We start from the raw sequence: 23,187 nt of genomic DNA on the forward strand, positions 1-23,187 counted from the left end.
ATTCCCAAACTCAGAGCAGTCCCCCTTTCAAGATCTGGTCGTCACTTTCTATGATCTCGGTTAGTATCCCTCAAAATATTCCAAAAATAATGAAAATATTGTGTTTCTGACCCTCTCAAACGAATTAGACAATATGATTTAGCACCGATGTGCTCCTTTAGCGGTTTAATTGGAGCATTCTTGTATCACGCCGTGTTCCATCCTCATAAAATATTGCACTAGAGACAAGCTTGCAGTTGTAGTACCTAGCAAGTGCAAACAAATTATAACCTGTTTTGATCATGCCCTATTTCTTCTTAGTGGAATGCAATGGTTTTAAGGCCACGTGGACGAACATGATAGCAGACAAAGAGTTTCCTGTTGAAGCTGGAACTGTCCTGGTAGTGGGCTGCACGGAGGGATTTCAACACCATGGAGATCAGGAAGTGACGTGCAACAAATATAGGACATTTTTATATTTCATAGAACCATTTTGTAGTAATGGTTAGTGAAACTTTCTAAAAGTAAACATGAAACAGTTGGCATAAATAATTATATGTTACTAATTGATTACAATATTGTACGAGCATGTTAGCCTTTTTGACATTACATTAGTTAAATAAATCGTAAGATCGCTGTCTTAGAAAAAGTAAAAAGAGTCACCAAGCACCGCTGTTCAATTTCCAAATATTTAATATTACTTATAAAGATACCCTCAGATACTCCCGTAAAATTCGATGTGTCGGTTTCATGGATAGTATTAGTACCAGGGACATTTCTACTCTTCGCCATACTTTTCATAATGTATGCCATATTGACCTGCTTACGAAATACGCGTGATGGAAATGGTACTGTGAACGTTGAAGCTGAGTTTGATACCGGGGAACGAATTTTAGATTTACTTGAACTCTCGGTTATGAATAATAATCAACAAATAACTGACTGAGCAGTGAGCTGCTGATGTCGGATTTACATGAAACGTTTGTAATTTTTAAGTCACGTGAATGTGATCGTTACCGTTTAAGTTTGACTATCCTATAAAATCAGCCAAACATTGCTTTAATAAATATTGTTGGGTTTTTCGAGTTTACTTTAAAGTTACAACTTTTATTTCTGTTTCTCTTTTTTATTCTTAATGAATATTAAGTTTTAACATTTAACAAGTTTATTTGGTTTCATTATTGAAATCTTTTGAGTAGTTTGGAGTTTATTATTAACATGAAGACATAAAATGAACTTAAATGATTGTTTATTCCTTACGACACCAGAAATGAGATTAGTTACTCGCTTTTTCCATTCACTCATGTCCCTCTGAATACAAGGAGCTGAGGTAAATCATATTAATTCTTTATATATTAGAATCGATGAAATACTAAATCTGATAAATATAAAACAAAAAAAATACACTTTATCAAACTCAAGCACTACTACATTATTCATATTGAAACAACCGAGTAATCAAATATACATTAGTAACCACTCCGCCATGTAACTCCGCAGTTAGACGTCTGATAACATTTACATAATTGCAAGGTCCAAAATCCCTACACATCGTCCGTGAGGATTGGCAAGAGGCTTCCACCTCTGTAACGACCTTCGGGTCTGATATCAGCCGAATGTCTGAGACATTTCTAGTGAAATATTTTGCTGCGATGATCTTAATTTTATGGTTGGTGTAAATCTGATTAACATCCTTTCTTTCACTAATTTAAGAACTTCCAATTATCGGAAATATTTATATTCAACCGAAACGAAAGACTGGTGGTTCGATTTCGGAAGAAACCTACAATTTTAACATGATGATATTTTGCAAATGATCGATTTTTCATTGAATTAATAACAAATTTGAGAGTGTATTACTGTATTAGTTGTGAGTTGTTTGTAACTCTTATGGACTACACGCTTAGTAATCGACGGCTATTTTCAAAAACCTTTCAACTGGTTCAGAGACCTTAGTAATAATGCAAGTATGTTTGGACACGTGTCACGTGACGGCATTTAATACCAGTATTAAACCCCATATCACATAATATGTTAGTTATTCACATATCACATAATATGTTAGTTATTCACAAATATTTTTGGTCTTGGTCTCATAGCATATGAGATTTTTATCGGTTCCGGAGCCAATTCTAGTCCCTCCATGTCCAGCCTCTAAGAACACTATATTAATTACTAGTGTAACCCGGCCTTTGGCCGGGATTTCACTGCCGCAGTTAAAAAGGGGAAGGAGTAATTACCCGCTGAGTCAAAACCCGCATTAAGTGAGCAATTCCATTCGGAGTTCCCTCACGTATCCAATAGTATCTGTACCACGACTATTACACCTCATCACTCCCGTCTTAAACCGCTTTAAATCGTTTTAGAAATTAACCCTTATTAACTCCGCACCACACCCGCCTTATATTTGAAAACATGTATTACATTGTCGTATGAAAGTAAACAAACTGACCGCAATATGTGCCTCCCCCCCCCCCCTGATATGCATAAACATTGTCGTATGAAAGTATGAACTCTCTCTACAGTTTAAACAGACCACAATCAGTGCCCAAGTACACTCCTAATATCACTTGAGGAGCTAACCTAATTACCAACGCTACAAAGAGGCGAATAGGAAGAAAAAGTGAGCCATTTTAGTGGCTCACTCCATAATGTTGCATTAATAGTACAAAACTATCAATTAAGCCACTTACCACCGGCCGATTTTTATAAAATTTGCTTATTGGCTTCGTCAGAGTTTTGTCGGCACTATACCGAAAAAATCAGTCCCGTAACTCTTACCGTTTTTTTTGTATAACCGACCGGAAATTACACACGGACACACAGACGATCAGACAGACACACATTCTGGTGTTATTAAGGTGATACCACCCTATAATGTGTTTGACAGCAGCATGGCCGCCAGTGTTCTTCGGTGATATTAAAATACTCAAAAATTTTAGTTATATTGTCCGTGAGGATTGGCTAGAGGCTTCCACCTCTGTAACGACCCTCGGGTCTGATATCAGCCTAATGTCTGAGACATTTCAAGAGAAATATTTTGTTAAGAAGTTCTTTAGTTTTAGGCCCATATAAGTCAACCAAGATTTTGAATGCTATTTGAAAGAATTTCCGGTTTTCGGAATTATTCATAAATATCCGGAAGCGGAAGATTGGTGGTTCGATTTCCGGTTCAATCTAAAATTTACAAATTTGCCATATTGGAATAATCACTTCGTCAACGAAACGAGTACAGCTCGATCAAGCGGACTTGGAAGTTACGAACCTTACAATCAATGGTATTTCTATTCATTTTAATCCCGACGCTGGTATTAGCGCAATCTCGGCGAGAGACGAGAGTATGTTCTGACACGTGACAGCGGCTCAGAAATCACCCTTTAATTAGACCGGGGGACCGGTTGGCCGCGCGGTCAAATTAATTGAAAAACTCGTGCGTGCGCGTCAGCCTAACCATAGATATTTTGCTCGCGCCTTCCACAAGGTAACTGGTACTTACGTAACAATTGCCAAATATAGATTTAACGTAGGCTACGTATGATTATCCAATATCCATGGATTTGAATTTTGTAACTTGTGAGTAAAATGAAGACACAGCATTAGTTTGAAGTTCTGTCGAATAATATAATACAATTAAAATGGAAATCACTGAACAATTACACACACTGTAACTTCATTAAATTATAATTAGTTTAATCGTAATTATCCATTATCTTAACAATATTGCTACATCAAATTAACCATTAATTTGGATTAAGTTAAGTTGGAAACACGAAGATTTAGAGGCAGAGTAATGAATAACTTAAAATCAATATTTAAAGACCCCTTAAAAACACAAACAGCAATCCTAACTATTTATCAATTGATAAATACCCTAACTAATTATCAATTGATGGTGCGCGCATCTGCCGACTACGGACTGGCTACAGAAGAAACTAATCTGTTAATATAAACAACTAATTAAATAAATAAATCTAGCCACAAACTAAGGTAACAAAAACACAAATCGGACCAGCCTTCACTATTAAAATTAAAACCTAACAAATAAAAACATATCTGAGTCTCACTAAAACTGAATATATTAGCTACTGCAGACTGATCTTCTTAACTCCAGAGTTAACCTCTAATGCAGCTACTTGAAGGGGCCAGGAGTGACTCTCAATTCCAGCCTGGAGCGCTACTCCTGTACATACAGCTAACTCTGGGTCTATCGAGGTGTTCAACTCCTGGGGGAAGTACGTTAGGAGATGCTGTTGTTAGTCCTCTAACATGAGATGCTGTTGTTAGTCCTCTAACATGAGATGCTGTTGTTAGTCCTCTAACATGAGATGCAGTGACGTGCAGCCACTCATGAGATCCATGCTTACAAGTTGTTAAAAATTCACTCTTCTTTATGTTTACAGAATATAATATGAAAGAGGAATTAACGTAATATATCTACATATATATGAATAATGAAGATTCCAAGACACGTAGCAGCACTTCGCGATCAACTTTAAATCGAATCATTGAACAAGGAAAATAAATACCAGAATAAAATATTTGAAATACCTTTCCATCGAAATATTTAGTAATAAGTTCCCGGATCCTAGGTATCCTAGTGCTTCCACCAACTAATACAATATCACTAATATCTGATGTGCGTAGTTCAGCGTACTCTAGCGTAGCTTTTATAGGTTCCAATACCTGAAACACAGAAATGTTTGGGTTAGTTGTAAAACGTAAAGGAATTGGTATGTACAAGGCTGTTTTTTACATGATTTGACATCAACTGGTCATGTGATAGGATTAACATTAACTATCCCTCAGGGTTTTTTAAGATAACGATTCGTCTGACAACTTGTTTAAGCCGTACAAACTATTACAAAAATGTAACTGCAAACAGAATAAAATTAAGTTAATTTAAAACAAATCAGTTAAAGTAAGATAAGTAATTACCTTATCAAACAAGTGTTTGTTAATATCTTCAAACATCTGTCTTGTCACGGTTATAACAATGTTTACAGGTCTTGTACCCTGCTGTAAAGTTATATCTACAATCATAACCTCATCTACACTTAGCTTTAACTTTATTTCTTCGCACGTTTCTCGTAGTATCTGGGAGGGAGGTTTAGTGAACAAGATATTATGACGTAATCATGGTAATTATATATAATGTCAACATTTTCAGCGTGTTTTCAACTCCAGTTGTCATTTTAAAATGACAATTTTGCACTGCGCCCGAGTGGACTGTTCTTACTGGTTCGCCTTGTATTATATCATATGCGTACTGCAACTGCATAGCTTACATTGATTGCTACCTATACATTTTGTATAAATTACTGAACATTTTATTTTTTACTTAAAATTAATACATTTTAACTTCATTAATTAACATGTTGTACAGCTTTAGATTTTAGAATGGAACCTGACAGTTTTGTTATCACTAAGACATGATAAAGGCTAGGGGTCTTGCTACCATATATAATAGAGGCTAAAAGTAAAGTGTAATACAGAAGTACAGGCTTATGTAGTTGAAGCACATACGAACCGTACTATAACATATAACAGTGTATAACATATAGTTATAGTACAATACAATATGTTATCTTTAACATCAGCTTTTTTAAACATTTTCTGAAAGCATCACATGCTTAAACTAAATGCCAAGCAGGCTTTATAATATATTTAGATTCGGGCATATAACGTAACATAAACTGTGAATTCTTTTTTAAAAAGCAGAAGAAACTTTTGCTTTCTCCGACCGAGCGAACCCACAGTCAAATTAAACACAGACTGCATTTTTCAAATTCTTTCATTTTAAAATCATTCAGACACGTCCTCAGTCAGGTAAACGCTTGAAAATAACATTACAGAAAGTGCCTCATAACATTTTAATGTGCCTCAATACAGCATGTTGACTACTCATTTGTTAATTTGTACAATCCCTCATTCGCTGCTAATTATGTCTCTTCTGCTTTGTGTGATTGTTTGTCGTTTGCTTTCCTCGTTTTCTTGTACACACTGTGTACACACTGTACAGTATATGATCGTTGTGTATAGTTATTGCTACATAAGTACCACTTCTACACTGTAGAGTGAGTGTAGTGGTGGTTGTATAATATTCAACCCAGTGGATATCTTTTCTGTGCGGATAATTAAACAAGGAAGACGATGGGCTCGCTGCAGTAGACTAAGCTATCTATACAGTTTAATATTGTTGTTGTTGTGAAACCAGCTTTTTTTTGCCGGTACCCTTAAGGGATTTCAAGTCAACTTATAAAATCAAAAAATTCACACACCAAACAATATCTCACTCCCATCGGGCAGAAATTAACCTTTAATAAATCATAGTAAGTAAATGTATAGTCTATAGAATATGCGTATGAAAACTTAGCCTAGTTAAATAAAACCTACTGGTGAGACTTCCTTCACGATTGCTATTCAGCAATGTATGGTCCAAAAATCATCACGGGAAATTATATGAGTAACAATCCCGTTGGCCATACTTCATCAGATCTCAAAAAGTCTGCACTTCGAGTTGCTATACCAAATTTGAAATTCAGCGAAATCACGCACTTTATTCTAAACTCTTAAACTCAGCCCAATTGCACACAAATCAACAAAGAAGATAACAGATTAATCTGAGTTAATTATCTCTTATATGCATTCACTACACTCAAAACTTTTCCGTCGTTAATATAGTGATACTTCGACGGTTCAGCAGATATTTTCTCCTTTAATTGAGCTACGAGTTTTTTATGTATTGCTTGTTCCTCTCGGTTTCTATCTGGAGCAACGAACCAGCTGTGGTAGGTTGTACAGAGGGACTTTTTCAAATGATTTGCTCTCGAGAGAGAGCCTCTTTCACTGATTCGTTACTATTCATAGTCACTTTGATTGGCCTCGGCCTACCATCCTCCCGTTTCTTCACACCGATACGATTAGCAGCTACAATATCAGAGTGGTTATTGTGTTGCAAAATCTTGTCCAGTACTTCATCTGCTAAATCAGCGGGGCACGTGGAGTAATCCTCCGGAACTCCGTGGACGATGAAGTTCCTGCTCCGAGCGTCGTCTTGAACAGCAGACTGTACTGCTTTCTTCACTGTCTTCAAAGTTGGAGCTTTATTGTCGCAGTTTTTCCTGGCAATTTCGCTCCATGTCTTCATCTCCGTTTTAATCTCAGTTTGAACAGTCTCCTGCACAGATTTTAGCTGCTCTCTCTGCACTTTTATCAGTTCTGACTTAACATAATCGATGGTACCGGCTGCAGATTTGCATAAAACAATGTTACTGATCAGTGATTTGGTTAAGTTCTCAATGAGTTTTGCCATCGTGTCCTTGTTACATTTCATGAGTGCTGCATGATTCAGTTCCTCAAATTTTTCAATATTGACAGCGTTCTTCGCAGTATTTGCAGTATTGACAGCTTTTAAAACTTTTTCCACTGATGAATGCAAAGCTTCCTCTTGTGTGTGTAGATCTGCTACGTTGAATTCCATTGTCAATTGTACAACAAACGGGCTGTACAGCACGGTGCTGTGTTAAAATTGATAAAACATCTGATAAGAGACGATTTAAACCGTTGCATAAGCTAGATAAAATGATTGCTACTGAGATAAAATGATTGCTACTGAGATAAAATGATTGCTACTGAGATAAAATGATTGCTACTGAGATAAAATGATTGCTACTGCAGATAAAATGATTGCTACTGAGATAAAATGATTGCTACTGATAAAATGATTGCTACTGAGATAAAATGATTGCTAAATATTATTTTAATTCAGAAATAACTGAGCAGTTTAACAAACGTTTGAAAGTAGAGTTTAGATACTATACTGATTTATTACTCAGTTATGATTCAATTAATTAGAAAATTTAAAACTCCTCCATTTTTAGTCTGATGAAGAAGTCGGAGAGGACAGAATATCTCGTTTCTATCAGATCGAATCTTTGGAGCAAGTCTAACCAACAAGATCAGACATATTCTTGCAACTAAACAAGATCTGTGGAGTAGGCCTAGCAAACTGAACAAGATTAGAAGTACCCACAATGGGAATATTAGACTTCATAGGATCAGCCTCACAAGTGGCACAATGTGTAGTGCAAGGCGCGCAACGTGCACAGGACACAGTTGGCGCAGTACAAAGGATTGGTATCCAAGCTCTAGATTTCCCCTCTTCAAAAAAGCTGAATGATAAAGAACTAGTACTTCTACTAGCACTAGCCGCTCTGGACAGTTACACCCTAGCTGGTGACTGTAAAGGGAAACTGAGAGTAACAGTCAAACAGTTCCAGAACTTACAGGACACGAATATGCTGAACGATATACAGTATGGAGTGTATGAAGTGGTAGAGGGGAGACACAGTGGGAAGACAATATTGGCTTATCGTGGGACGGATGTGAGCGATGAAGCAAGTGCGGTGACCACCCTACTTCAGGACGCTTCCCTGGGACTACCCAATGTCCCGTACTTAGGACTACCTATAAAACGCGCTATCAGCACCGCTGTGTCCATCGCACAACAGCACAGACCAGATTTCATCTGTGGGCACAGCTTAGGAGGACTGTTAGCGGAGTGTGTATGTAGTGAGACGGGCCTGCCAGGAGCCTCTTTTAACGCACCCGGACCCTGGACTCAAACCCCCGAACATAACCTCCTGTCAGGAGACAAGTACAACGAGGTCCAGTTTGAAGTTCATCTCACGAGGAATGATCCTGTGTCACTGTTTGGGAGTTATTTGGGACCGGAATGTTCTCATGTAGGCTCTCCAGTGTGGCATAAAGGAGTGGGAGTGGGTGATATTGTTGCTAATCATAGGATGGAGCTGCTACTTGAGGAGCTGGAGAGTGGGTAGTGAGAATAATAACTGTTTTTAGAAACTTTACAATCAATTGAGGGTTTTTGGGTCAATAGCATAAATTAGTTTCGTTTTTTGGGACTATACTATGCATTAGCTGACCAAAGCGGACACTAAAGGACAAGTAATCTAATATTAGCAAACATATTTCGGCCATTTTATAACGGTACTAGTACTTGATATCTGTAGTTAAATGATCTTAATAATATGTTCCATTACATTTTAAATATTGTGTTTCGAATGTGTATGTATTGCGTCTTGTCTCTTCAGTTCGGTTTATGTGTAACATGTTTCCTCGCTTGTAATGCCCATAGTAGCACTCATTACTGCTAATTTATTAGAAGTTGAATTTAAGCTGAACGATTTGCCGAATCAAATCTGTTTGGAGGCAGGAACCCTTGTTTATTGATAAATAATACCGGCTATCTGATATTAATTGTATCCAGTAAACGACCGGGACATGATTTCAGGCCTGACCAGTACCGGGAATCCCGGTCGTTTACTGATTTGTATCAAACCCAACCCACCTGATGGTCGAAATCAGTGAGATGACCCTGGTCCACGTTGAAGTCTGTCTGTGCTCTGTCAAGCAGATAGTTGTACAGTACCTCATTGAAATCCTGTCCTCCTAGCCTGTTATTTCCTGCAATAACACACTGTCAGTTTATTGTGCGTAATGTGTATGTGGGCTGCGTTATACGTGCTGTACTGATTTTACATGAACAAATTAATAGATTTGTTGATTTTTTTCTTGACATTTTATGAAGATTGCTAATTAATTCTAAAAATAATATGAAATTCACGATCAAACGAGGAAATACTCAGTATTCAATAAGTGTCACAACACTGAGTTGATCAGATGAATTGTGATTGAGAGCATGATGACATAGCTTTAATGTGGAGATATTAGAAACTATAATTTACCTGCTAGAGCCACAGTAGCGAACATAGGTCCGTTAGTAAAGAGAATAGATACATCTGATGTTCCACCACCAATGTCAACTACCATTATGTAGGATGCGTCTGAAGAAATGGAGTGGTTAGTGGTTACTAGGCCTAGGGGTAACTCGTATATGGATTATCATCCAGATTGGACAAAAAATGACTGAGTTATGAGCCAAAAACCATAAGCCCATATTTGAGCATACGCACCAAATTTGATAGATTTTGGCCCATAAATTGGTCCCTGTGCTCCAGCCTGCTCTGGGGTTGGGAGATGGGATGCTACTGGCAGCTTGAAATGGAGAGATTCTACGGTCTTTCAAGGGAATGTTTACAGGGAAATAACAATAACTGATTGTAATTTCGTAACTGCCCCTGCTCTTACAACTACTACTAGGCCAGAAGCAATGTCATATCATATACATTATAAAAGTTACTAGATATAATTATGATGTTAAATAGGACCCAGCCATTTAACCGGATTTACAGAGCAATATGTGAATTAAATATAATGTACATGTACAGTTAACTCATATTAACAGCAATCTATCTGCACAATTGAATCTTCTTGGCCCAAGGACAAATAGGACAGGTTGGAGCTAGTTATATTATATACAATATACATGTTATATCTTTAAATACGCTAAGTTCTTTAAACCAGTCCAATGGGCTAATGTGTACACTATACAGATCACCTATTGGACTGGAGTTTAAATACCATATAGCCCAAATGAAATGTACACATGTTCACTGTTCAGCTCTGCGCTCCAAATTTCACAAAAAGAACTTAAGAATTGACACTATTACAGCTCAGTCACAGCCCGCTGTGGAATGTAATGGAACTCATCGCCTTTATAATATCAATGTTGAATATCAGACTGTCAATAATTCAATGTTATATATAACATTGAATAAAAAGCCTATATATAGGCTTTAATAAAAAGCCTATATATATAGGCTTTTTATGTAAAATTGAGATGTGTTAAGGTACACTTGTACTGTGTGCCTGTTTTGTCAGGGTAAAGGCTTGTCAAAGTAAGGTAAAGAATTTCACACTTAATTACAGTAACACAACCCGTATCTCATAACACAACAAGTCTTGATACTTTGTACTGATGTTTTAAAACTTGCAACAATTCAGACAATAATGTAAACTGTGAGAGCTTATTTTAGTGACTTTTAGTTAATTTTAGTGACTTTAACAAAGCTTCCAATGTTTTTAGTCTTAACAAAATCTACCCAAATTAGACTTATTTAGAAGGATGATTACACAGACTTGATGTACATACTAAAATTACATGTAGATATTAGGGATAAAAATAAAGCTCTGTACTTACCGTCCTTCTTGTGGAGCCCATAAGCCATGGCAGCAGCAGTAGGTTCACTAATAATCCTCTTAATCTTCAAGCCAGCTAACTGCCCCGCTTTAGCCGTGTAATTCCTCTGATCCTAGTAATGACGTCACAGTTAATTAGCTAATTGGATAATTAACTATACAGTGTCAACTCAGTTAATCCCGCTCAAAACAACCCTTATTACAATCTCATATTACCAATTATACATTTCTTATCATCACTGCTTTATTAATTACACCGTATCACCTCTCGAGTGTAACCCTACCAATTACACTGAGGACCACTTAATGAGTAGTTGTAGTACTTGACACTGCAATATAATAATTAATATGATCTAAATTTCAAGTGGCAAGAGATTATTTATAATCTCAGGGAATAGTGATCGTGAAGGCGGTGAAGCCAATAACCTCTCCTATTCCAATGACCATAGTGCGTGATGAAGAATCACATCCTTTTCGAGGTGCTACTATTAAGCATTGTAATCTGTCCTGGGTGACTCCAGTATAAACAGATGACGTGCAACAAAACACTATGGATCTAGACAGGCAAAGGTCGATAAAAAACCGGGTGCGAGATGCTGGCAACTTCTCCTCTCTAAAAGTTTGCTACTGAAACATTACACACAAATCAAGGACGGTGTGCTTTTACCTCTGCGAGGTCGGGTGAGACCAGGATGACGGCAACTGGGCAAAGCCTCAGGGACCCCAGTGGCCTGATGAGAAGAGTGGTTGCTCGTCATAACAACAGAGTAATTAGTCAACAGATCGCTATTCGCTCATGTTGACACTGATTTCAGCAAGTCCAATCCTATCAACTACAGCAAACACTCAATGTACTTTGGAACCTGGAATGTTTTATCTTTAGTCAGCTCATCTTCACAGCTTTATCAACTCAGTCAGAACATTGATCACTACAGTCTTGATATTTTGGGTATTACTGAAACTCATATGCCAGGATCTGGAAGTACACTTTTGGACAATGGTAGTCTACTTATTCATTCTGGTAGGGGAGATGGTATCAAAAGGCAAGGGGTTGGCCTATGTCTTTCCAAAAAGGTCAGGAACTCCCTGATCTCTTATGTACCTACATCAGAGCGGGTCTTAACAGCTAGGTTACACGGCAAACACCTCAACATATCTGTTGTTGTAGCCTACGCTCCGACTGACGGTGCTGATGACGGAGAGAAAGATCGTTTTTACAACGTTTTATCAGACACGTTTGGTGAACTGCCCCGACATGATCTGAAACTGCTACTGGGTGACTTCAATGGAAAAGTTACTTCAAACAGATATGGATTCGAGGGAGTTATTGGTGGAGAATCTCTCCATAGTTCATCAAGCGACAATGGGACCAGGCTCATGGATTTCTGTGCAGCCAATCAACTTGTTATTGGTGGAACTCTGTTCCAGCATAGAGACATCCACAAGGGTACATGGCGGTCTCCCAACGGGTTAACTGTGAATCAAATAGATCATATTTGTATTAGTGGACGATTCCAACACTCGCTACTCGATGTTAAGGTATGTCGTGGGGCGGACATTGGTTCAGATCACTATCTTGTTCGTGGACGGCTGCAAATCAAACTGCAGTCGTTAGCTAAGATCACTGCTAAAAGGCACGATGTGCCTGCTATCGAACATTTGCGAAACTCGTCTAAGGTTCAAGAGTACAACGTGGCTCTTCAGAACCGTTTTGATTGTCTGGCTAATGAGGTCAACCTTGAGGACATGTGGGATAATTTCAAGCAGACAGTCACTGATGTCTCGATGGAAGTGCTTGGAAAGCGTCCCCGGAAGGTTAAAGAACAACACCTTTCGCAAACCTCTAAGAACTTGATAGAGCAACGGGGAATGTTCAAACGGAGGGATCCCACTTCAAACGTCAATAGATCAGCCTACTCTAAACTTAATAAATTAGTTAAGAAAAGCTGTAAAATTGACGACAACAACTGGGCTACTAAAATAGCGACTGATCTAGAGGAGGCTTCTAAGAAAGGCCAGCAAAGAGAAGTTTGGGATAAGATAAAGAAGATTTCTGGGAAAAAGAAGAAGAAAGTGGGTATGTCAGTTAGGGATAAGGATGGTCATTTTATTACAGACCCGGACAGTCAGAAGGAAAGGTGGAAGGAGCACTTTACTGAGCTCTTAAATCCTCCACTATCGGATGCCAATCTTGATGACCTCGATGGTGTGCCCTCACAATCGTTTGTTGTTTAAAAAGGTCTCAAATGCCAGACTCGATAAGGGTTTACCGTTAAATGCAAATTTTAGTTCATGAAAAGTGCAGCTGAAGTCTGCTGTAAATTTTGCTCCAATTATTTACCTTTTTCTCAAGTCTTACTTCGACAAGTAGGAATAATACTATCGATTTAAATTTACCACAATTTGGTTTGTACTTTTAGTGTATAAGTATTAATCAAGTGATAAACTTGTGACAAGTATTACTTCATAGAAAAAAATCTACCTTCAAAAGTATGTAATGTAAGTCACAATATTGCCACAAAAGTTTTTTTCCCGACAAATAATCGAATCTAGCCACAATCGAATTCTCAGACCTATCTCTACTACCTTCAAGGACGATAGATCAATTACTGCATGATTGCTAGTGGGTTAAATGTGCCTGTAATTAAGTGTATAAAGTAGTAGTGTAAGTCACAGTGTAATGTAAGTCACAATGTAATGTATGTCACACATACCAAAACGACACCTTAAAATCCCTGCTGAGCAACAATACAGTTCAGACTTAATGTAGTTCGACTGTTCTGTTTCATACAAATTCACCTGTAAAAGAACGCGAACTAGGAAGTTGAAAAAACTTCCTATTTGTGAACTGTCTTTGCTGTGTTGTGTTGCTGTCTAAGATTGTCGATTAGGCTGTATCAAAAAACACAAACATGGTCCAATAATTGATGCACCTTCAAAAAAGTTGCATTAGGTCATTGTGAGTTTGGAAAAAAAATTTAGAGTTCAACTCCAACCTTATATCGTGGTATTTTTCGTTTCCATGGTAACCACTCTGTCGCGGTCGCGTTTACTGTTCAATTAAATTCATATCTAGAGAACCATACCACTTAGAGAACTGTGTTATAGCTTAAAAGAACCGGAATAGCCAAGTTTATATTCAACTTATCAATCAACTATATGCCTAGAACCTTTATTTTTTGAGTTAAAGGCAATAATGTATTTCGTCGATATTATTAAAATATGATTTCAAGTTATTGGGGATTATTACATTTATGTGTTATGTTATTACCAAATGAGCATGTAGAATCAAAAAAATTTTGTATTCCAAGTTAATATCACACGAAAATGAATTTTTATCTTGGTTTCAGGAGATAAAGTAATGTAAGTCACAAATGTCTGTAATGTAAGTCACAAATGTATGAGGGTGATGTACGTAATAAACGAATGAACGAATCTTAAACTTAGCATTTTTTAGCAGCTTAAGGCCTCAAATTTGCAGAAATTTTAGATGAAAGCCGCTATCTGACATATTCGAGATAGAATTGCAGTATGAATACACCTATGTCCGAAAATCAAAGTCTGATTGATTGATTGATTGAGGAGCACTACCCGAAGGCATTACTCGGCACTAACGCCTTAAAATCTTTAATTACAATCAAATATAAATATATGCACACAATGTATAAAGTATTAATAATGTATAAAATATGATTATGCTATTAGCAAATTTAAATAGTACTATTAAGAATTTTAAATAACTCTTATCTCTTGACATAAATTTAGAACAGCGACACAGGGTCTGAAGAATGCGCGGTGATATTTTTATCTTTTAAAAGTTGTAAATGACAGTGAAATTGCGCGGTGTCGATAGCATTGTAAAAAATACTCGAAGATAGTCATATTTTGTTATGAGGTTAAAGTTTTGTTGCTCGTTATTATGATCAACGTATGTTGTACCAAATTATTTAAATTTCTAAAAGTACGAAATTTGAGTTGTCCCAGTCCTTGTCATCCGGTTTATGTGCTTGTGCAGTAAGCACATGCTTGTTGACTGTAGACTTGAATGAATTTAGGAATTTGTCTTGTAGGCAAGTGGTGACATATTTTATGTCCTTGTTAATAATGTTGACTGTTTGGTTATATAACTTAGGCCCAATGTAAGAAATGCTCTTGTCTGAATTACATAAACGGTTAAATGGTACTGCAAAGAACTCAGGTTCTCTTCTAGGTGCGTTTAAGTTTGAAACAGTGAACATTCTTATAATATTTGGTGGTGCAGTGTTAGAATAAACTTTGTGCATTAAGCATAATATACATTTAGCTATCACGTTCGGTAAAGCTAATACTTCTAGTTTATTGAAAATTTCCTTTGTGTGTGAAGGTGTGCTATTCAGATCTTTGTCATAAAAATAGCGGTGGTATTGGTTATCTGCAGCGCGAATGCCCTTTTTCTGGGCCGAGAAGACTCTTTTAACGGAGTTTAGCGATCTTGTTCCCCAAACTGTGCAGCAGTAGTACAAGTGAGACTGAACAAAGCTGTTGTATATCAACTTGAGTGCTTTGTTAGGTACTGAGCCTTTGAGTTTGTAGAGAATACCCGCATTTCTAGATACTTTAGTGGCTAAATGTCTAATATGGTGGGCCCAATTTAGCTTAGTATCAATGATCACGCCAAGAAACTTTTCGTGATAACTTTGCTTTAGTCGCTCACCTCCCATGTAGATTTCTATATCCTTAGTTTTTTTATTTGTAAAGATCATATATTTAGTTTTGCTAGCATTTAATTTAAGCCCGTTATTAGTAGCCCAATCAATTATCAAAGTCAGAATCTCATTCACCAATGCATTAAGTTGTTCAAATGTATTTGTACTTATTATTAGGTTTGCGTCGTCAGCGAAATAAATATGTTTAGCTAAATTACTAATCTGAGGAAGGTCGTTGATGTAGATTATGAACAGAATTGGTCCGAGAATGGAGCCCTGTGGTACTCCGTAGTTAAGTTTGAGGTGAGAGGACTTGCAGTTGTTGACGCTCACGTATTGCTCTCTATCGGTTAGATATGAGTGAAACCAAGATAAAGCCAACCCCCGAACTCCATAGTGCTCAAGTTTTCTCAGAAGAATACTGCTGTCAACCATGTCAAAGGCCTTGCTGTAGTCCAATAGAAGCAGTGCTGTGACCTGCTTTTTTTCTAGTGCCCTGTGAATATGGTTTTGGGCTTCTAGTAAAGCATGTTCGCAGCTGTGCCCAGCCCGAAATCCGTATTGAGAGTCAAATAGGATTTTCTCTGTCTTTAAGTGATCTAATAGTCGCGCTTGCATAAATTTTTCAAAGATTTTTGAGAAACATGAGAGTAGTGAGATAGGTCGATAGTTTGAAACTTCAGCACGTGACCCACCTTTGTGAAGTGGAACTACTTTCGCGATTTTCAATTTATGCGGAAACTTCCCCTGATGTAGAGACGCAGAGACTAGGCAGCTAAGCACTGGTGCAAGTATATTGCTCACTTTTTTCAGGGGAAGTATACTCATATCAGAAGTCGACTTAATCTTCAAACCCTTAACTATTTCAATTATTTCTGATGCGGACGAATCTTCTAGATTCATGCTCCGCTGGCATTTGCTATCTTGAGTTTCTGTTACGATAGTCCTGCCCTCAGAGCATACGAGACCATTTTCTCTCTTAAGAGTCTCAGCTATATTGCAGAAATAGTCATTGAAGCTATTCGCAATTTGCTGAGAATCTGTTATCTCGCTCCCATTATAGTTAATTTTGTTTATCTTAATTTTGCCTTTTTTCTTTCTGTTTAACAAGTTATTAACCATTTGCCATTGTTTTCTGCTGTCGCTAGAATATTTTGTAAAGTACGCGTTGTAATATTTGTTTTTGGCCTTATCCACGTGTTTATTCACAAATTTCTTCATTTTCTTGTACCTAATATCATTTTCAGTGGTCGGGTTTGTGACAAAATCTTCATAAAATTTATTTTTGCGATCACATGCGCACCGTAACCATTCTTGGATCCACGGCTTTGTGTTTTTACGGCGGCCTGGTTTACTCTTTTTTGCCTTAATTGGGAAATTTCGGTCGTATAGTTCACTATATTTTTTATCGAAAGCCTCAAATTTTTCATCTACAGAATCATAGTTATTAACCAAGTTCCAGTCTACCGCAGAAATGTCGTTCTCGAACTTTTGGATACTGTCATCGTTTATTACTCGAGAAGACATCTCTGTTGTATCTTCTTGAAGTTTACAACTGAGCCTATTCTGATCAACCATGATTGTGACAAAAGTTGCCAAGTGGTCAGAGATTGACTCAGAAATTACTCCCGATTTTGTAACAGCGTGGCAATTATTGACGAAAATATGGTCAATGATTGTCGCACTGTGATCTGTGACTCTAGTTGGTCTAGATATCACAGGAGCGAACCCATGCTCTGCTAGAGTGTCCACATACTTAGTGACAGAGTCTATTCTCCCGTAATCTAGTAGGTCTATGTTAGTATCACCGGCCAGTATGATATTTTTGTTTCGATGTCTTGCTAAGTTACGGAGGAAAATTTTTAATTGTTCAAGGAAACCATTCAAATCCCCACTTGGAGAGCGATATATATTACAGATTAACGCGTTTTTGTGCCCTTTCAAGGTAAGTTCTGCAACCAAGAATTCTCCTATCTTAGGATTATCGTGGCAACATAGAGCGCTCTTAACGTTTATGTCAGATAATTCACATAGTTTTTTGTTAACATATATAACTAATCCTCCACCACGATTTGACGCTCTGGCGGGAGTCTGAACATACGGTGGATAGAAACCGTCTAGTTCGAGCTCCTCTCCCTGAAAAGGCAAACATTCCGTGTTACAATTTGTTTCATTGAAGCAGAGAACGTCGTATTTTGTGTATTGATTTATATTCTCCCGAAATTCTTCAATGTTCCCATTAAGTGACCTAACGTTTAGCGAGAAAAGTTTTAATTCATACTCCTTCGTATTTTTTATTGCTTTCGCGGTATAGTATTTGCAGTTATTTAGAAGACTAGACGTTGTTTCCCATGGATTCAAATCAGCATCAGTATCATCACGATCACCTATTTGATTTGATAGGTGTTCGCGATTAAAGGGGTTAAACCTAATAGTGTTACTGAGATTTATCATGTGAAGCTGTCTAATGGAGAAATCATATGCTGGGAAAATTTTTCTCAAGCATTCTTTGCAGCCTGTTGAGCCAGCAGAACATCTTGTGTGGGATAGGTTGTCACAGTAGCAACATTTGGTCATTTGTCTTACATTCCCAATTTTTGTGCAAGTGTGACATTTTTCTCGTTTATTGGAGACTGGGATTTGTATAGGCCGTGATGGTAATAGAGGCATGACGGCGCCCACTGGAAGAATTTCTGAAATGCAGCTGTAGCAAGACCATTCTCCAGTAAGTTCAGTTATGTCGCTAGGTGTTAGGTGAGCACATTTTGGGTGATATGTCATATAACAGATACTACAAGTGATGCTTATCTTGTGTGAGACTAGGCGCTTTGTACAGGCCTTACAGCTATTTTTACTACTTCGGATAACTACCATTTTTTTGCTGTAAATGATACTCTTGTTTAAATGTAGATATAGGTTTGCTACTGTATATTAATATGTAATAAAGTACACGGAAAAACAGTTACTGAAAGTATCTACTCCAGATGAGTGAGCCAAGAAAATGGGGCCAGGGAAGAGTGAGAAAACGTGCGAGGTTTTGTGAACACTCTGTCCGGGTCCCTAACTTCAGCTCCTAACTAGAGAAATCAATTCAGTTAAGTGTTATTCTGTGGGAATAAGTTTAAAAAGTTAATTGAAGTATGTGAAATGTGAATGTGACTTGTATTCTGTATTTGTAACTTGTAAGTGTATGTACTTAGTGGTCTGATTACGTGATTCAAATTAGTAAAGATAAGATTTCGATTTGCCGTAAGCTGGTGCAGATAAGACATGGTTCGTATACTGTACGATTCTTAGTAGATTAATAATTATGTCCAAATTTTCGATGTAGTATGTTTGTATATTGTATTGCTGTTCTAAGGTCTGCCCAATGAAGAAACATACTCCCGTCTTAGCGGCCAGTGTTTTCGAATTAAGTAGCTGCGCCCCATAAATTCTTTGACACAGGTAGCAAGAGAGCGAGCTATCTCTCTCTTGGACAGTACTGTTAGGTGGATTCCGTTTCCATCAGGATCTACAATGACCTCTCTTCTCTGGTATAAAACAGTACAAATATGGTGCGAGTCAAAGAACCATAGCTTGGACACTCTATTGCTTAGTTCAAAAATAAAACTGTTAAAAAGCTTAACCTCCTCATTAAGCCACGAGAAACGTGTGAGAACTAAAGAATTAAATATAAAAGTCGTGTTAGGATATTTCTCAATTAGATAAACAATATTTCTTTTAAAATCACATGAAAGGGAGTGGTGGTGGTGGTCATAGCGAGATAAATCGTTTATACCAGAAGAAATTATGACAATTTTAGAGCCAGAAATATACTGTTCGTGATCTAAAATTTTGGATAACTGGTACATTTCGCGTTTGATGCAGTGTACGTTAGGAAGGTCGAAAGGAACATCTCTGAGAAGCGAGTCCGTCAAGAATAATAGACGCTCCTTAGGTTGAGACTGCTCAGTAACTGTAGGCTTATGAATCGGTTCGTGGATCCTCGGGATTTTTTTGCGAGGGGGGGTATTCTGAGAGAGGCGTCTGAACGTAAGCGATATTCTGCAGTCCTGAGTTTCTGGTTGTGGCAATATACCATGCTCCCAGAAATTCTGTGATTCACGTGTCATCACATACACACATCCATGATCAAGTTTGTGGATCTGTTGTTTGACCGGACCGACTTTGCTACGAAATACCAGGTCTCTAGAAGCCCCAAGACTGAGTGTAATGATGTCACCAGTGACCTCATTTTCATCATCACTGTGGAAGGGTATATGGCACTTGCCGTTTTCATATTTGGTGATTAGACAAGTTACCTGCTCCTTATTAAACGTAGGGTCATCTAATGCATTCGAAATGTTTGTAAAAATGTGGTCAATAACGGAGTTCTGAGGATAGTTTCTGGCATGATGCACGGTTGACCCATAGCGGTAATCTGTTGCTCCGAAGTACTGTACGGATCGGGATGCGATTCTGCGGAAGTTCATGCCCTTGCAGATGTCCATCCAATTAATGTCATTAAAGTTCACACTTAGATTACATACCGGAGTAGGTAGAGCTGCGGAGGGTGAGCTGATCACTAACTGTGGTGGGGCTGGAGCAGAAGGGAGTGCGCTGTTTCCGACGCAGTCTGCGGTTGTTCTCCGAACTTCTGTCTTGTAGTCCTCTAGTGTTGTTTCTGCCTTCTCCAGCAAACCGGAAAAATGGTTCATTAACGAATCTATTTTAGCGACATCTACCGTAAACGAATTGATAAAGTTAGCATTTTTACAATCGTTCTCCAGTTTTTGTTTCAATAGAACTTTACGTTTTGAAGTCTTAGTGTTGGTTTTAATCCCTAAATCAATTCCCAATGAATTGTTGTACGAGATTTCGTGCGCCATGTGCTCGTCCTTAACGTGCTCGAACAGATCGAGACATAGTTTAGGTGACAGGGTAGGAAGCCACTGTCCAAAAGTTATGTCTGTTTGAGTACTAACGCACATACCGTGTGTGGTAGGGGTTGCCAGGCAGTGTTCTGTAGAGGTAGTGGTATGGGCACCACTACCTGGCAGCCCGGAGTCCGAAGAGATGATGTCCATATTAGGAGTTGGTTGGATGTACATTTGTTGTAAATTTGAGTGTAAGGCAGTCTTATCAGCACCAGCTTACAATCTATCGGCGGCTTATCAAACTATACTAGCGATTTAAAAGCATGCGTAATACATAAAACTATTTGTTGAGGAAAAACTATTTTGTCTATCCTGTAATGTAAGTCACACTTTTTTGGCAGGCGATTGTGTACAATTTCCTTAAGACACAGACTAAATTATACCTGCATTGTTCTGAAGAGGTTCCGGATACGGAAATAAATACCAAAATATCATCTCATCATGCATGGTTACCGAGTCATGACTCCTCAAAGGTAAAAATTTGCTATCTCGGTAATGTAAGTCACAAAAAAAATGCCCATCTACAAGGCTGCTGTTATTACTATTCTGTTATATGGAGCTGAAGTGTGGAACACAACAAAGAAGCAGATGAAACGGTTTGAGGTCTTCCATCTGACCTCCCTGAGAAGAATCTTGAAGATAAAGTGGTTCTTCCATGTCTCCAATGAAGAAGTTCTCAGGCGTGCTGGAATTAAGTCTATCGAAACTTTCATCGGTGCGGCTAGACTAAGGTCGTACGGACATGTTGTCAGAATGCCAGAGACGCGGTTCCCCAATTTCTTACTGGATTGGAAACCAAACTATGGAAAGACACTGAGAGGACGACCCCGCAAAGGCTGGATGGCCTGTGTACTCGAGGATGCGGCTGAATTTACAGGTGTCGATAACATCAGCAGAGATGCAGTAAAACAGTTGGCTCTAAAGCGAGTGGAATGGAGGAACATGTTACGCCGTAGAAGAGATGTGTGTGATGCAGGCCACTCCAACGACTAGGAGGAGACCTCTTCATGTAGCATGTATGTATGTATGTAAATTTCAAGTAAGATTTAACTGTAGGTTAGTCTTGTAGCACTTGACACTGCAATATAATATGATCTAAATTTCAAGTAAGATTTAACTGTAGGTTAGTGATTAGTCTGTACGGAGCCTCCCAGCTGTTATTACCTGTTTAACTAGCTGTACAGTAGGGATATTATCTGGGTTTACAGGTTTACCAGGTTAGGCTTTTAACCAGCACTACAGCGCACAAATTGTATTTATAGTTTCAGATAACTTACCCAGTTAAAATCAGCAGGAACGCTCATAACTCCCATGTTAATACTTGTATCGACTCTGTCCTCGGCTGTTTTCTTCAGTTCCCTCAGTATTTCTATGGAACAGAAACTTTATCAATACACAATACTTAATCTCTAACTTTGAACGAATTGAGTTTTTAGATAGTTAACCTACATTATCCAGTTTCTTCTCGGGACGCCTTGAAACTTGGATGTTTAAAAAACACTCTGATAATCTTATATCTGTAATTATTATCTCTAATTAATAATAGTTTAAGTTAGTTTCATAATTGATTACCTGCTCCGATGTCCTCAGGTCGCAGATTCCTCTCCTCGCCGTTATCGAACTTTATGTAGAAATAAGGTTGGTTGTTCACACTAGTCAACTTAAAGCTGTATAGCTCTTGCAATTCGTCTAGTTGTTCCTGTAACCAAACTGTTATAGATTTCACTGAATTCACAGATACCAAGTAAGATATCAACAATTATACCCCTATAAAATGTCCATCTGCACACATCATGGCAGCATGCCAACAGAACCATAACCATCTAAATGCAAACATACTCCCAAGATATATGAATAATATGAACGTATATAATAATATGAACTCCTAACAAGTCTAAACCACAATCCTACTTCTCACCTGAGTAAAGTTCTTGCCAATAAAGCGTTTAGCATCGTATATGGTTCTGTGAGGGTTTGTCTTGATTTGTCTCTCCGCTGTGTGTCCTGTATACACTGTGTGTTGGTTTGGGTACCCTACTATACTTGGTATTGTCTGCTTTCCTGCGTCATCACGCAGTATATGAACCTGTTTAGAGTATGAGGTAATACTAATTGATTAATTAATTCATATTTAATTAATTCATAACTCCTATTCGTCAAAAGAACGACCTCACTTCCATAACTATGAAAAATGATTATCATAGCACGGAAAACAGAAAAAAAACCAGAAAATTAGACAAGATAAGAAACACACCTCGCCAGACCCGGGCTGGAACACGCCCACACAACTGTATGTGGTCCCCAGGTCCACACCCACCATTACTGGTTTGGGAGGGGGGAGGAAGTGGTTTGATATCATAGTGGCAAAGAACAGGATAGCTCCTGTGATACCTAGATACTCGTACATCCTACCTAGAAGTTATGTTACGAGAGTTATGTAATATATAAGATAATATTGTGATATACGTAGTGTTTTCTGGAAA

General features: G+C 37.9%; 1 protein-coding gene across 1 annotated transcript; it reads right to left on the bottom strand.

The window, feature by feature from the left end:
* Positions 1–3,576: 3,576 nt before the first annotated feature.
* LOC134816737 (heat shock 70 kDa protein 13-like) lies at positions 3,577–23,121 on the bottom strand. Its single transcript, XM_063825720.1, has 10 exons — positions 22,959–23,121; positions 22,623–22,790; positions 22,277–22,403; positions 21,982–22,073; positions 11,102–11,213; positions 9,747–9,845; positions 9,350–9,465; positions 4,915–5,073; positions 4,528–4,662; positions 3,577–4,202 (listed from the first exon to the last, which is right to left on the bottom strand). The coding sequence occupies exons 1-10, from the start codon at positions 23,109–23,111 to the stop codon at positions 4,062–4,064; spliced, it is 1,302 nt and encodes a 433-aa protein (XP_063681790.1). The 5' UTR covers positions 23,112–23,121; the 3' UTR covers positions 3,577–4,061.
* Between the last annotated feature and the right edge of the window lie 66 nt (positions 23,122–23,187).

The sequence above is a fragment of the Bolinopsis microptera genome, chromosome 6 (genome assembly GCF_026151205.1).
Source record: "Bolinopsis microptera isolate Bmic1 chromosome 6, MBARI_Bmic_1.0, whole genome shotgun sequence".
Taxonomy (NCBI): Eukaryota; Metazoa; Ctenophora; class Tentaculata; order Lobata; family Bolinopsidae; genus Bolinopsis; species Bolinopsis microptera.